The sequence below is a fragment of the Lipophrys pholis genome (assembly GCF_963383615.2).
Source record: "Lipophrys pholis genome assembly, chromosome: 11".
NCBI classification, from domain to species: domain Eukaryota; kingdom Metazoa; phylum Chordata; class Actinopteri; order Blenniiformes; family Blenniidae; genus Lipophrys; species Lipophrys pholis.
In genome coordinates, this window is record NC_137631.1 from 1433667 (window position 1) to 1449315 (window position 15649).

At 48.6% G+C, this 15649-nt stretch overlaps 1 protein-coding gene across 1 annotated transcript in view; it reads right to left on the bottom strand.

Annotated features, from left to right (window-relative positions):
• ppfibp2b (PPFIA binding protein 2b) overlaps positions 1–15649 on the bottom strand; it is a 76779-nt gene that overhangs the window by 51337 nt on the left and 9793 nt on the right. The window contains exon 2 of the mRNA XM_080474540.1: positions 10876–10980. Within this exon, the coding sequence (XP_080330666.1) occupies positions 10876–10957 (82 nt within the window). The 5' untranslated portion in view covers positions 10958–10980. The remainder of the gene's footprint in view (positions 1–10875; positions 10981–15649) is intronic.

A 15649-nucleotide genomic window follows, 5' to 3' on the forward strand; every position in this document is an offset into this window, starting at 1 on the left:
GATGTTTCGTTTAAGACCCTAACTTCAGCTGGTGCCCCGACTTTGATTAAGTAACGGTAATATTCAATTGATTAATAGTTTGAATGGTTTAAATCAATTTCAATGATTTTAACGCTTTGGGTAATTTAACACACCTAGGAGGCGTTGGCGAATGAATGCAGGTTTTCCACGGGAATAACCCGCATTGCTTTTAAATAATTTTAAGTGTTTCATCGCATTTTCTGTGGTTAATTACCCGCACTATTATTGATTGATCTGTTACCCAGTTAACCTAATCACAACTTGAATTGTCTCTAAGCTATTGTTCATTTATTTTTGTTGCAGATAGATAATTTGTATGCTTTATTAATTAATAAATTAGTCAATTTATTCAATTAATACTCAAGAGTGCTTTTAATCATTTTTAAGTGGTTTTCGTGCATCTCAGCATCCAATTATCCAGTATTATTAATTCATAAAGCGCAAGTTTATCCAATTAATAATCCTAACTGCATTTAATTCAATTTCAATGGTTTAGCTCATTCAAATAACTCATTGTATTTAATTAGTAAACCCCGACTTTACTTAATTAATTCCAACTCCTCCTTGATTACTCCCGATTGTTATTAGATAAATAACCAAACTTGTTTGATTAACAATCCATTCTAAATTACTTGCAGATCACCTTCGGTGGTCCACTCCACCGAAGTAATTCAGCCTCCCCTCAGTTATTGACTTACAAATCGCAGGTTTGTTTCATTGATAACTTGAATCATAGGTTGCTCTCCGTAATTTAATCATCACTCGTAATCAAGTACCGTTGTTCATTGATAGGTCAATAGCCATTTGTGACGCCTTCGCAGCTTGAGCTTTTCCCCGGTTACTCCAGCGAGTCGCCTCCTGTGGGTCCACAGGCGCTTCGGTAGGTCACGCCACTGACCCGCAGTTGTCAACAAAGGAGTGACCCGTCACGCCTGTTGACCGGTCGTGCCACTGGTGGACCGCCTTCGCGATTGGACCCCGTGGAGGTTCCTCCCGTCAGGCGACCCTTTTTAGCTCAAAGCTGTTGGCCGATAACTGACTATTTACTCCAATCAACCTTTATAGCTTTGCATAACTTACACTTGGTACATTACCTTAGTAATCTATTACTCCAGTAATCCATTACTTTGGTGGCCTACCGCTAGTGATCAGTAATTGTCAACCCGTAAATAACAATTTACTTCTGTTTGGCGATTCGTTTATATGTAAATTACCTCTGACAGGGTAGAACCTTCCGGTAGCCTACCACTAGGGTAATTTGCATATTCTGATCACACGCTGACCCCAACATAATGGTGCCCCGTGTGAGGCCTGTTGTAAACCAGCATTGTTACGAATAACTGCACAAAATAATCCTGAATCGTTCACTTAAGGTGTAGCCGTTAACTTTATTCTCCCAGAATTGGTTTTCAAGATACACTTTTTCAGCACTGTCGAACAAAGTCACTTGTGGTGTGAAATCAGTTGTGAAGTGGTTAGTGCCTTGCTTTCCCTGCATTCTACGCATGATTAACACGCTGTGTTAAGATTTCTGACTACGATTAATAGACACTAACAATATTGCTCGCCAAGGTGTTAGACGCATCTGACTAACTTGGATAGGGTGCAGCTCGAGCAATTAACGAAACCGAGAGGTTTGTAAGACACAGGTACAGCCGTTACCTGTGCAGTAGCAAAGCTAATTTGCCGTTAACCACAGCTAACGTTGTTGACTTCGGGCGTAAATCTCAACCACTCAATGGAGGGTAAGAGTTCCCGGGCACAGGGAGCCGAGGCTCCGCCGGTGCTAACTGAGCCGGCCATACGAGACGTGGTGTCCCACCTCGTCCGTCTCTCCTTGGAGGAGAAAGCAAATCTCGAACGCTACAGCGTTGAGATTTGCGAAGAAAAGATCCGAGAGCTGGTAAGTTTTGTCAACAACCCAGGGGACAAGCCGGCACGTACAGTGCCGGACGTCCTGGGCCAGATCAGCCTGCTCTACCAGCGTAGAGCAGAGCTACAGTCAAAGGAGGCGGAGGAGCGTACGGATCGGCTGCGTCTGGACAACCAGAGGCTATCCAAGGACAACGCTCGCCTCCGACAGGAGCTGGACGCCTCCAAGGACGAGGATCAGCCTTCAGAGCCCGAGAAGCAACGGGCTCTGCCTCCTCATAAGGAGACGAAGGTCGATGAGTGCACACTAGAGAGTGAGCCTCAGATCCAGGAGTTAAAGGAAAACCTAGAAGAAGCTCAGTCGCTAATCGCGATGGGCATGGAGAGGGAAGAAAATCTCCGACACCAGCTTTACACTGCCACCCTAGGTGCGCAACGTGACCCTAATTGGGGTCGTCGTAATCTGGCTTCGCCAGAGAGGTCTGGCACTATCGACTCCTCATGCGCCACAACGCAGAGGTATGACGCCTCATATAGCTTAGATGGTGATTCTTTTCAGCCCACGCGCAGCCGCAGCACGGTGCGCTTCGACGACTCCGCCACTCCTTCCCATCTGCAGCCCCCACGCGACGCTAGCAGTCGGGAGCAGGGGTCCAGGAGGGTGCCTCTACACCCCAGTAGACCTCCCTTGTATGGCCCTAGCGGCCCCGACCCGCGTCAGACAGCAGTCCACGGGGAACTGTCGTCAGAGGACTCTGACGGCCCCAGTCCCGTGAGGGGGTGGGATGTCCGGACCCGCCAGCTCGAATCCCTCGCAAAGGACATCGAACGCTTTGACCCGAGCAACAAGGACGCGAGTATCGAGGACTACCTCCGTGAGGTTGAACGCTGCCTCCTCGACATCGCACGTCCTTCCATGCGGGAGAAGCTAAAGCTTCTCTGGAAAACAACGTCCAGAACAGTCCATGTTTTCATGGAATCCCTGCCGCCAGACACCCGAGACCGGTACTCCACCCTCTGCCAGGCTCTCCGGGAAGAGTATTCATTGTACAATGACCCTGCTTCGGCAACGTTTGGTGCATTCGCGATCACCCAACGGAAGTCTGAACCTCCAAAGGAGTATTACAGGCGCCTACGAGTGGCCTACTTCCAAGGCCGCAATGCACCGGGGTTGGAGGAAGATCACGCCTTCAAGTCTCTGTTTGTCAACAACCTCCACGACAGTGGGAGGTTCGATGTGGCTCTATTTTGCAGGACCGCCAAACCCACCATGAAGGAACTGCGCCAGCACGCGCAGATGGTGTGGGAATTGCGTCAATGCCCGGGTAAGAAGCCTGACATTGACCAGAGGGTCCTGGAAATGGAGCCAAGGGAAAACACGGATTTGAGGCTTGAGGGCGATGAGTTGCCGACACCCAGAACGAATGCTGGAGGAGGGTCTGGTACACCCTCTCCGTCTGAGCAGAAAGGCGCACAACCAAATCAAAAGGGGGGACAACAGAGCCAGAAGGGTATTCCACCGAATCAAAAGGGTGGAAAATGGGCCAGGTCAGAACAAAACTTCCAACCGAAGAAAGGGCCCGACCCGAATTCAAAGTGGAAAATGAAAGGTTCGGAAAGGGACCACGGTCGCTACAGAGCTGACCAGTTAAAGACTGAGCTACAGCAGTGGGTTCAAACCTGCATCAAAGAGGCTGTACAGAACTTGGACCTGTCCAACCAAAGGGGGCGCCACCCCCCCTCAAGGGGACGGGGACGTAGGCCCCCTCCCTCCTGACTAGAGCGGCGGCCCCGACCCACCACAAACAAGGTTTACCTTGTCGGGTGGGGGGGAGAAACAGGTGAGGCGGGAGAACGTTCAAGAACGACACCTTCCCAGTCCACCGATTTGCCGTTCCTGACTTTCTTAGGCAATCTCGTGCACCGAGAGAACGCCAACCGCATCTACACATCCGTGGTGGTGGGAGGATGTGTAAACGCCCTCGCGCTGTTAGATTCCGGGTCCGAAATAAGCCTAATGTGTTCAGCCACCTTCGCCGAGCTTGCGAGAGCTCTGCTGTCTCTTGGAAAGCCACTGCAGGTCGAAGCTTGCAGCATTAACATCAGAAGCTTCACTCAGGACACTTCACCCATCACCCAACGCGTCTGGGTGGATGTCACTTTCCAAGAGATGTCTTTGGTGCATCCCATCTATGTCACCACGCTGGACACAGAACCATTACTCATTGGCCAAGATCTCCTTAACCGATTAGCCCCACTGATCGATTGCCGTCGCGGGTACCTTTGGGCCCAAGTACGCAACCCGACTCGAATCGGTCCAGACATGGACCCTCCCTCTTCTGACAGCATGAACGCTGCCATCGAGTCCAGAAGTTCTAATCCCATGTGTACGCCTTCCAAAGAATCTGGCTCAAACACCCCTCTTGTCATGCTCCCTGACGGCCAGCAGTCGCGGCAGTCTAGGAGCTATCAGTCTCTGAGAGAGCATCCATCATTCCTATGCGCACTGGCGAACGATGGATCTCCACTATACAATCCCCACATCGTGGGGGGGGTACACCTGAATGGGACCTTGGTCCCAGAGACACTCTTGGCTCTGTGGTCAGAGAAATCTGCCATTGATGCCGATCTTCTAAAGGATCTGTGCCAACACAACGCACTCCTTGTCCAAGTGCAGCACAGCCATCGCCTGCTTGCTGCAGGGTCGCCGCAGACACTAATCAAAGCAACTGGTGTATGTGCCCTCTCCGTGCAGATAGGGCAGAAGAAAGCCATGCACTATATGAGTGTCGTCCCGCAGCTCCGCCCTCCTTGTCACATAGGAGCGGATCTCCTTGTCAGGCTTGGAGTCCAGCTGGACGCCGTGAACCAGGTTTTGTGGTCACTGGCGAGCGCGGACACGCAGCATCTGACGACCGAGCCGGAGCAAATGGCATCCGGTCAGACGATCCCGCAGGCGTGTCACGCTGCTAGTGAGTTGGAAGCCACAATTCCAGCACGGACAGCCGGGTTCCCAATCCGTCTCGCACTTCTCAAGGGGCAGAGGATGCTTGGCCCACAAGCATTCTTTCAACCCTTACCGTGCTTTTCTGACCTTTGCCTGACAATTTGTGGCACACCCCTTCTAGAGCTAACCAACCGCTCAGCCTACCCCCCAATAGTGATCACATCTCTCCGCTTCATCTGTTCCAGGATGGATCTCCCTTGGATTTTTGGCATCCTGCTCAGCCTCCGAGTCACCTCATCCATGGTGATAGTTGAACCAGGCCCCCCAACGGGCATCATCCTTCAGGGGTCGCCTGGACTTCTCATCACCCGGTGCGGCTTATACACCCAGAGGTTCTACGTGCGCCTAGACCCCTGGGATGTATACCGCAACCACATCCGCAAGCCCCCCCAGCTGACTGAGGGAAGGCTAAGCGGAATCCAGACCACCGACACCATCGAGCATGCGAAACAGGCAACGGTTCACATGCTTGAACAGTTGGACAAATTCATGGTCACTGAGAAAGACCTCAGCGACGGTAAGCGACCCAAGCGGTTCCTCGGTGCACTGCTCTCCGCAGCAGCAGGCATCGGCTCGCTGTTCTCGATTGGCCTCTCCGCAGCCAACTCGGTCAGCCTGAAGGCCCTTCAGAGACATGTCGGGGAACTCGAAGAAGAAATGCCGGAAATCCAACAGAGACTCCTAATACAGAGTGAACAGTTACAAGGCTTGACCAAAACGGTTCAGGGAACCATACTCACTGTAAACTTGCATTCTGCTTTAATCAATAACACCTTGCATGCCTTAACAACCTTGTCAAGTATCGTCAGTGAGGACATAACGTATGTGCGAATAGTCAGGGATCTTATGCAAGATCTCCTTAGAGAAGTCAGTTCCTCCGTGAGTAGCCTCAGTACCGGGAAGATCCCCACGTACTTAGTTCCACTAACACTGGTTGAACAGATTCTCAAGACCACTACCACCACTGTTGTACAACCTTCACAGGTACATCTGGCATATAGTCTCGGCAGTGCTATTCCGATCTCTGTGAACCCACAGAACCTAGAGTTAGGATTTATCCTAAACCTACCAATCATTGAAAAGCAGAATGTGTACCGTTTAAAAACCGTATTGAATGTGGGATTCTGGGAGGGTAACACACACGTACACCTCCGAACGCCACCCACACTCGCCTACCACGACGACAACCCCTCACTCTACCTGGTCCCCAATCTCAGCATGTGCACAAACACCAAAGACATTCACTGGATCTGTCCCAGCAACCCTTTCATTAGAGATGTCACCAACTATCTATGTGGGCTGAGGGCAGACGCCCCGGAGCAGAAATGTCAAGGTAGTTTGTCCATCAAAGATGAAGGAACCGAGACCAGAGTAGAGAGAGCAGGTAGTCGATGGCTCGTCAACACACCTCATTCTGAAGCGACCATGTCCTACGACCGCCATGATATAGCCACCAAGCTCACCCTGCCCAATCAAACAATATTCCTCAATGTCCCACCAGGGGCTACAGTACACATTGACGACATAATCCTCCATCATCTCGATGCCGACCGACACGAGGTGGAGATTGAGATGATGGATGCATTCGTCGGGCACAATTTCACAATTGATGCCACCCTCCAAAGCCAGCTTCTGGCTGAGGGAACCAAATTGATTAAATTCAATTTAAAGCCCACAGGGCTCTCAGCCACTTTCCCTAGGCGGGCAGGTGGACACCCATACCAAGACCATCCCATCAGCATGGCAGCGCTCGGAATGTTGCTCAGTGGCTGGATCATCACGGCCGTAGTGGCGTACGCGATGTACAAGTACATCCAGAAACTACAGGCCCGACTGGATTCCCTGACCCTGGTCTCGCCACGTTTTGTGGGCCCATCCACAAACACACAATAGGCCAGCCCTCACCCAACCAAGAGGTGAAGGCACGGCCTACTAACCCTTTTCCTAACCACCCGTTCCCTTCCTATTTCTCACTCTCCTGTCCCTTTCCTACCTCTTTCATGTTCACTGGTGACGACCCTTAAGAAATGAAATGTATGTGTGCTTAGATAGTTAGAATAGAAATAGTAAGTCTGCCCAGACTAGCCTTAGCCTGCCCAGACTAGCCCAGCCTGCTCAGGAAATAACCTCACATGTGAACTGGTGGACAGAGAAGGACAGTATGTTTCACAGGACATGGGGACGTTCACAGATTCTATGGATTGTTCGGCCCAGGTTTGCTCCAAAGACTGTGACCTGCATCCCACTCTTCGGAACAAAGGGGGGATGTTGGAGCCAAAATCCTTTGTTCACTCACCCTCATGAGGAAGGGGGGGGGGGGCGAGGAGGGGGGTGAGCCACGTTTCTTTGAGAACAAAGAAACCATGTGCTCAACCCTGGAAAATTCGCCATTGATCACATGACCCCCCCCTGGGGGGCCCCCGGGTCCCCCCTCCTCTAGCTGCGGCACTGCAGCTCGACGGCAGGGGGACCCAAAATCCCGTCATCACCGGGTCACCGGCCCGGTGACGCGCAAGCCAACCCCGCGTGGATTGGCTGAACCACGGCCAACGCCGCGGGGAGCCCGGAAGACATCATAACGGTATAAATTCAGGCCCGGGAAGAGATCCAGCCGCTTCCAAAACGAAATCGCGTCAACCCAGACGCACCTTTTCGTAAGGAGACAAAGCGCCTCGTGTTAACGCACCTGGACCGGGCCTGAATTTTCTTCACCTCGCTGGACGAGCTCAAGAAAAGCGGGAATTCCCTTTATTTTTGGTTTCCCCTTCTTTTTTTTTCTTCCTTTTTTGTTTGCATCATCCGGACCCCGAGCGCGCGCTGCAACCGCACGCTCGTCTGCAGACCGACCTGAGCATCGCTTCTTCACTCCCCCCCTCATCGCAAGAAGCTGCTGATCGCCCCTCGGATCACACTACGGGTTTCCCCTCCGTAGTCCACGTCAGGTCTCTATTTTCTGGGACGCCAGAGAACCGCCCGCGGCCACAAATCGACGGATTTCACCTGGCCACGGAAGCACGTTTCCCCCTCGTCCAACCAAGTAAGGCTTAGAGTCTGGGCAGGAATTAGAATAACGTGATATTATTATTGCTGTGTGTTTATTGTTGGTACTTGTAACTTTGGGACGCCGATCCCTGTTTCTGAGTACTTTTGTGTCTACGCGTGGACGGCCATCCACGCGAATCATCGCACGCACGCGCGAGCCTCCTCATCCTCAGCTCACGCTTCTGCTCCCAGAGTCCATATCTGCCTGAACAGCCGTTTTTGGACTCTGTACGTGTAAGCTGAGGCGGTCGCGTTAGTGTACACAGTCAGACACCCCCTCCTCTCTCTCCTCTCTCTCTCCTCTTCTCCTCTGTTTCCCTGTTCACTAACCAGCGCACGGTACGGCCGCCGCTGCCTCCAAGCGCCTCCTTTCAGTGCGTCCCTGGGACCGTGTGTAGTTCACTGCGGCTCGGATTTCTCGGCCACAAGGAATCCGGCGCGCTCCCGACGGCTACGGCCCGTGCGGAGCTCAGTGACGTCACGCTATCCCAGGCAGAGCACGCCGAGCGCCTCTGGTGACCGGGTGGGTAATCACATCGATTTCCTCGCCGGGTCGCCGAGCCGTTTGGCGCCCTCTGGTAGTCGCGTGGGTAATTGCAACCGCTCGTACCGCCATCTGGTGGTTGCATTAAGTCATCACAACTGCCCCGCGCGCCGACGCGCACCTAGTGGCCAGATCGGGTGATTACACCGGACCGCCGACGTCTACCTCCCTCTGGTGGACGTTCGTGGTCATTACCCTCTCACCAAGTCACGCCCCTTTCGCTCCACAAACCCGCACACACACACACACACATCGCTCCCCACACTCGAACACACACACACCCACTCACACACATCGCTCCCCCACACTCGAACACACACACACACACACACACACACTCACACACACACACACACACTTTATTAGCTGGCTTTGTTTTGTATTGTGTTGTTTTATGAGATCTTGCTTGATGTTTATTGATTAGATGTGATTCATAGATTGATGATTTAGGAATAGACGTTTGTTAATAAACACTTAATAGTTGAATTGAACGATTCTTGGTGGTTTTTGTGTGCTTTTCAGCGACAACTGCTGGTTGTAACAGTCAGTGCTCGGATTTACAGCCTTCCTTTCCTGCTTCAGTTAAATTGCGATTATCATTTCAATCAGAAATAATAATTTAAACATTTTAATTGAACTTTCTTTTTTAAGACTGATGTTTCGTTTAAGACCCTAACTTCAGCTGGTGCCCCGACTTTGATTAAGTAACGGTAATATTCAATTGATTAATAGTTTGAATGGTTTAAATCAATTTCAATGATTTTAACGCTTTGGGTAATTTAACACACCTAGGAGGCGTTGGCGAATGAATGCAGGTTTTCCACGGGAATAACCCGCATTGCTTTTAAATAATTTTAAGTGTTTCATCGCATTTTCTGTGGTTAATTACCCGCACTATTATTGATTGATCTGTTACCCAGTTAACCTAATCACAACTTGAATTGTCTCTAAGCTATTGTTCATTTATTTTTGTTGCAGATAGATAATTTGTATGCTTTATTAATTAATAAATTAGTCAATTTATTCAATTAATACTCAAGAGTGCTTTTAATCATTTTTAAGTGGTTTTCGTGCATCTCAGCATCCAATTATCCAGTATTATTAATTCATAAAGCGCAAGTTTATCCAATTAATAATCCTAACTGCATTTAATTCAATTTCAATGGTTTAGCTCATTCAAATAACTCATTGTATTTAATTAGTAAACCCCGACTTTACTTAATTAATTCCAACTCCTCCTTGATTACTCCCGATTGTTATTAGATAAATAACCAAACTTGTTTGATTAACAATCCATTCTAAATTACTTGCAGATCACCTTCGGTGGTCCACTCCACCGAAGTAATTCAGCCTCCCCTCAGTTATTGACTTACAAATCGCAGGTTTGTTTCATTGATAACTTGAATCATAGGTTGCTCTCCGTAATTTAATCATCACTCGTAATCAAGTACCGTTGTTCATTGATAGGTCAATAGCCATTTGTGACGCCTTCGCAGCTTGAGCTTTTCCCCGGTTACTCCAGCGAGTCGCCTCCTGTGGGTCCACAGGCGCTTCGGTAGGTCACGCCACTGACCCGCAGTTGTCAACAAAGGAGTGACCCGTCACGCCTGTTGACCGGTCGTGCCACTGGTGGACCGCCTTCGCGATTGGACCCCGTGGAGGTTCCTCCCGTCAGGCGACCCTTTTTAGCTCAAAGCTGTTGGCCGATAACTGACTATTTACTCCAATCAACCTTTATAGCTTTGCATAACTTACACTTGGTACATTACCTTAGTAATCTATTACTCCAGTAATCCATTACTTTGGTGGCCTACCGCTAGTGATCAGTAATTGTCAACCCGTAAATAACAATTTACTTCTGTTTGGCGATTCGTTTATATGTAAATTACCTCTGACAGGGTAGAACCTTCCGGTAGCCTACCACTAGGGTAATTTGCATATTCTGATCACACGCTGACCCCAACAGCTCCATCGGAGCTCCATCAGAGCTGCAGCGGAGCTCCATCAGAGCTGCAGCGGAGCTCCATCAGAGCTGCAGCAGAGCTCCATCAGAGCTGCAGCGGAGCTCCATCGGAGCTCCATCAGAGCTGCATCAGAGCTCCATCGGAGCTCCATCAGAGCTGCAGCGGAGCTCCATCAGAGCTGCAGCGGAGCTCCATCAGAGCTCCATCAGAGCTGCAGCGGAGCTGCAGGATTTTAACACAGTGAAGCTTCTCTGACGTTTGGCATGAAAACACATTTGTTCATGAACAGAAACCAGAGCGGCACAAAATAAACACTCAACACGTGAGTCCTCAAGGGGGCGCTGTGTCGGTGTGGAGATGCTGGACTCCTCGCTTCGCGCCGCTACCTCCAAACATGTGGGATTATAAACCGTCTGTCAGTTTACCTGCGATGATGTCGTCCATCTGCTCCAGCGCCGCCTCCAGCATGTGACTGGCCTCCGTTTCCATGGTGACGGCGGGAAGCATCAGGCCCCAGGAGCTCCGACGTTCTGCAGGAACACGAAGAAGAAGTTTGTGTTGGTATCTGCTGGGGACTGGGACGACCTGTAATCTAATGACGATAATCTGATCGGATTTGATGCTTGAAAGAACAGAACATATTGTGATTTTTTATTTGGACTAATTGAGACTAAAATCATTTTAACGCATCATTTTGTTTTCAGAGCAGGTTGAAATATGTATTTTGAAATACTTGGTTATTTCCTGACCCCCGGCGAGCTCAGTAGGTAGAGCAGGAGACTCATAATCTCAAGGTAGAGGGTTTGAGTCCCACGCCGGGCGCCACCTTCCTGTGGGCTCTCCACCTTCCTGTGGGCTCTCCGCCTGCAGGAAGGTTCTTAATGGTGCAATGTGATCTGGGTGACGGTGCTCAGACTGACACCCCCACCACCCGGGAACGGAGAAGAGGGAGGAGATGGCTTTTTAAACTTCTAACTTTAAGAGCGTTATGTTGGGTTTTAAAGTTTTTCTTTTTTTAACTTATATGTGGGGTAAAATTAATCCCTCAGCGTGTTGGAGGGTTTAATCTAAAATGTCTCTTTTCCGTTAAGACCTCCGTGTTTAACCGTCTGACCTATGTTTTTAGTTTTCATTTTAAAGAACAGATTTTAAGTCCTTGTGTTTGTGAAACACCGTGAAACACCGTGAAACACCATGAAACACCGTGAAACACGTGAAACACGTGAAACACCATGAAACACCGTGAAACACGTGAAACACGTGAAACACCGTGAAACACCATGAAACACCGTGAAACACCGTGAAACACCATGAAACAAGTGAAACACCGTGAAACAAGTGAAACACCGTGAAACAACGTGAAACACGTGAAACACCATGAAACACCGTGAAACACGTGAAACACCATGAAACAAGTGAAACACCGTGAAACACCATGAAACACCGTGAAACACCATGAAACAAGTGAAACACCGTGAAACAAGTGAAACACCGTGAAACAACGTGAAACACGTGAAACACCATGAAACACCGTGAAACACCGTGAAACAAGTGAAACACCGTGAAACAAGTGAAACACCGTGAAACAACGTGAAACACGTGAAACACCATGAAACACCGTGAAACACCATGAAACACCGTGAAACACCATGAAACAAGTGAAACACCGTGAAACACCGTGAAACACCGTGAAACACGTGAAACACCATGAAACACGTGAAACACCGTGAAACACCATGAAACAAGTGAAACACCATGAAACACGTGAAACACCGTGAAACACCATGAAACACCGTGAAACACCATGAAACACCGTGAAACACCATGAAACAAGTGAAACACCATGAAACACCGTGAAACACCATGAAACACGTGAAACACCGTGAAACACCGTGAAACACCGTGAAACACGTGAAACACCATGAAACACGTGAAACACCGTGAAACACCGTGAAACACCATGAAACACGTGAAACACCGTGAAACACCGTGAAACACCATGAAACACCGTGAAACACCGTGAAACACGTGAAACACCATGAAACACGTGAAACACCGTGAAACACGTGAAACACCGTGAAACACCGTGAAACAAGTGAAACACTTGAAACACCGTGAAACACCATGAAACACCGTGAAACAAGTGAAACACCATGAAACACGTGAAACACCGTGAAACACGTGAAACACCGTGAAACAAGTGAAACACTTGAAACACCGTGAAACACCGTGAAACACCGTGAAACACCGTGAAACAAGTGAAACACCGTGAAACACGTGAAACACCATGAAACACCATGAAACACGTGAAACACCATGAAACACCGTGAAACACGTGAAACACCGTGAAACACGTGAAACACCGTGAAACACGTGAAACAACGTGAAACACCGTGAAACATGTGAAACACCGTGAAACACGTGAAACACCGTGAAACAACGTGAAACACCGTGAAACACGTGAAACACCGTGAAACACCGTGAAACACCATGAAACACGTGAAACAACGTGAAACACCGTGAAACACGTGAAACACCGTGAAACACGTGAAACGCCATGAAACACCATGAAACACGTGAAACACGTGAAACACCGTGAAACACGTGAAACACGTGAAACAACGTGAAACACCGTGAAACACGTGAAACACCGTGAAACACGTGAAACGCCATGAAACACCATGAAACACGTGAAACACGTGAAACAACGTGAAACACCGTGAAACACGTGAAACACCGTGAAACACGTGAAACGCCATGAAACACCATGAAACACGTGAAACACGTGAAACACCGTGAAACACCATGAAACACGTGAAACACGTGAAACAACGTGAAACACCGTGAAACAACGTGAAACACCGTGAAACACCGTGAAACAACGTGAAACACCGTGAAACACACCATCGTGTTTTTTTCTAATTGTTGAGAATTTAAAATACATTTCTTACTTCTTTTAGAAGAACTACAGTTTCATTTTTCAGTAGAAATGTCTTTTTTACTTTTTCTTTTTATACTTTAAACTTTTTTTTATACTTTTAATACACTAGAGTGGATTTTTACTGGAATAGAAAGTGTTTTTCCTCTTTTTCCCTTCAAACTGAACTTTGATCTGAGTTGGAGTGAAACAGCTGATGTCAGAATAAAACTCTTTGATGTGGTTTATTGTTGGACGGTCTGAACTCAGGCGCTCTTTGATTTCAGCCGTTCAGTTTGGATCGGACACACCTTTTCACACAAACTCCAGAAAAACCAGTTCATGGAACCAGACGAGGACCTTCAACCCCGAGTCTGGTTCCTTCACTGAGAACCGAACGGATCAGATACTGAACTCCAGACAAACTCCAGACAAACTCCAGAGAAATTCATTGATTCATGTTTTTGTCTGTCAAAGTGTCACTGTTCAACTTCTTGTATTAATCCAGTTTATATGATTTCAAACTGAAAACTCACTGGATTATCCTTCACACACACACACACACACACACACACACACACACACACACACACACACACACACACACACACACACACACACACACACACACACACACACACACACACACACACACACACACACACACACACACACACACACACACACACACACGACTCTATAAAAAGGGTTTCCTGCAGCGACGGCTGGGCCTGAACAGAGCCTGATGATCTGCAGCAGTGTGACTGTGAACCGAGCTGATGTGTGGCTGCTGGGAGAACGGGGGGGGTGGGGGGTGGGGGTGGGGGTGGGGGTGGGGGGTGGGGGGGTGGAGAGGGGGGTTAGTGTAGTGCGACGCTCCACTCGGGCCGGTCGACTCCTGCTCGTTCTGCTGGAATCAGTTTCGCCCCGAGACTGAGGGGAATGAACCGAAACGCTGAACAGCACATGACCTCCAGTCAACGATCACCACCAGGGAGCAAACAGCAACGTGAGCATCCAGAGTCTCCTCTAGAATCATCCAGAGTTTCCTCTAGAATCATCCAGAGTTTCCTCTGGAATCATCCAGTTTCCCCTAGAATCATCCAGTTTCCTCTAGAATCATCCAGAGTTTCCTCTAGAATCATCCAGTTTCCTCTAGAACCATCCAGAGTTTCCTCTGGAATCATCCAGTTTCCTCTAGAATCATCCAGAGTCTCCTCTAGAATCATCCAGCTGTCAGCAGCTTCCTGCCGCTTCGTCTCAGCAGATCATCAGATTCACACTGACCAGAGAAACTGATGGAATGATGGAGACAACAAATCATATCAGAGCTGTTCTCTGGTCCTGAACCCGACGAGAACATGAGAACCCAACATAATCTAGAATCAAACCGCCGCAACAGAACAACGGTCTCCATCCATCCATCCATCCATCCATCCATCCATCCATCCATCCATCCATCCATCCATCCATCCATCCATCCATCCATCCATCCATCCATCCATCCATCCATCCATTCCCTAAACCACTTCAACCAACTCAAGGTCGCAAAACGCTGGAATTCCGATGACTCAGTGAAAACAGGTTCACCTGGACGAGCATGTACACACACACACACACACACACACACACACACACACACACACACACACACACACACACACACTGAATGGACCTGAAGCATGACGGAGATCTTCAGGAGTAACGTCTCTGAAATGAAAGCTGACACCGGTTCCAGCAGGTGGTTCTCGTGTAAACAGGCTTTTCCTCTGTAGGACTCGAATCTAGATCAGCTCAGACCAGGAACCCGAGGACTGGTTGTGAAGAACCGGTCCAACACAAACCCAAACCTCTGGACTGCTTCAGTTTTGATCTCAGAGGCTCTCATGAGCCAAGATGTCAATTTATTCCCGCAACAATAAAACATATTTATTATATGTGAAGAGATGATTTTAGCTCATCATTATTATTATTATTATTATTATTATTATTATTAATAATTATTAATATTATTATTATTATTCTCATTGTTGCTCACTGGAGGTACTCCTGGAGGTATTCCATCACACGCAGGTGATTAATAATCCCACATGGCTGTTAGTTACTGCCCACTGGAGGAATTTCACATCTCCATGAAAAGAGAGGGTAGAGTTGGAGGAATGGAGCAACCTGATGGATCTGATTCTGGATCTGGATCTAATTCTGGATCTGGGTCTGATTCTGGATCTGGGTCTGATTCTGGATTTGGATCTGGACCTGATTCTGGATCTGGATCTGGATCT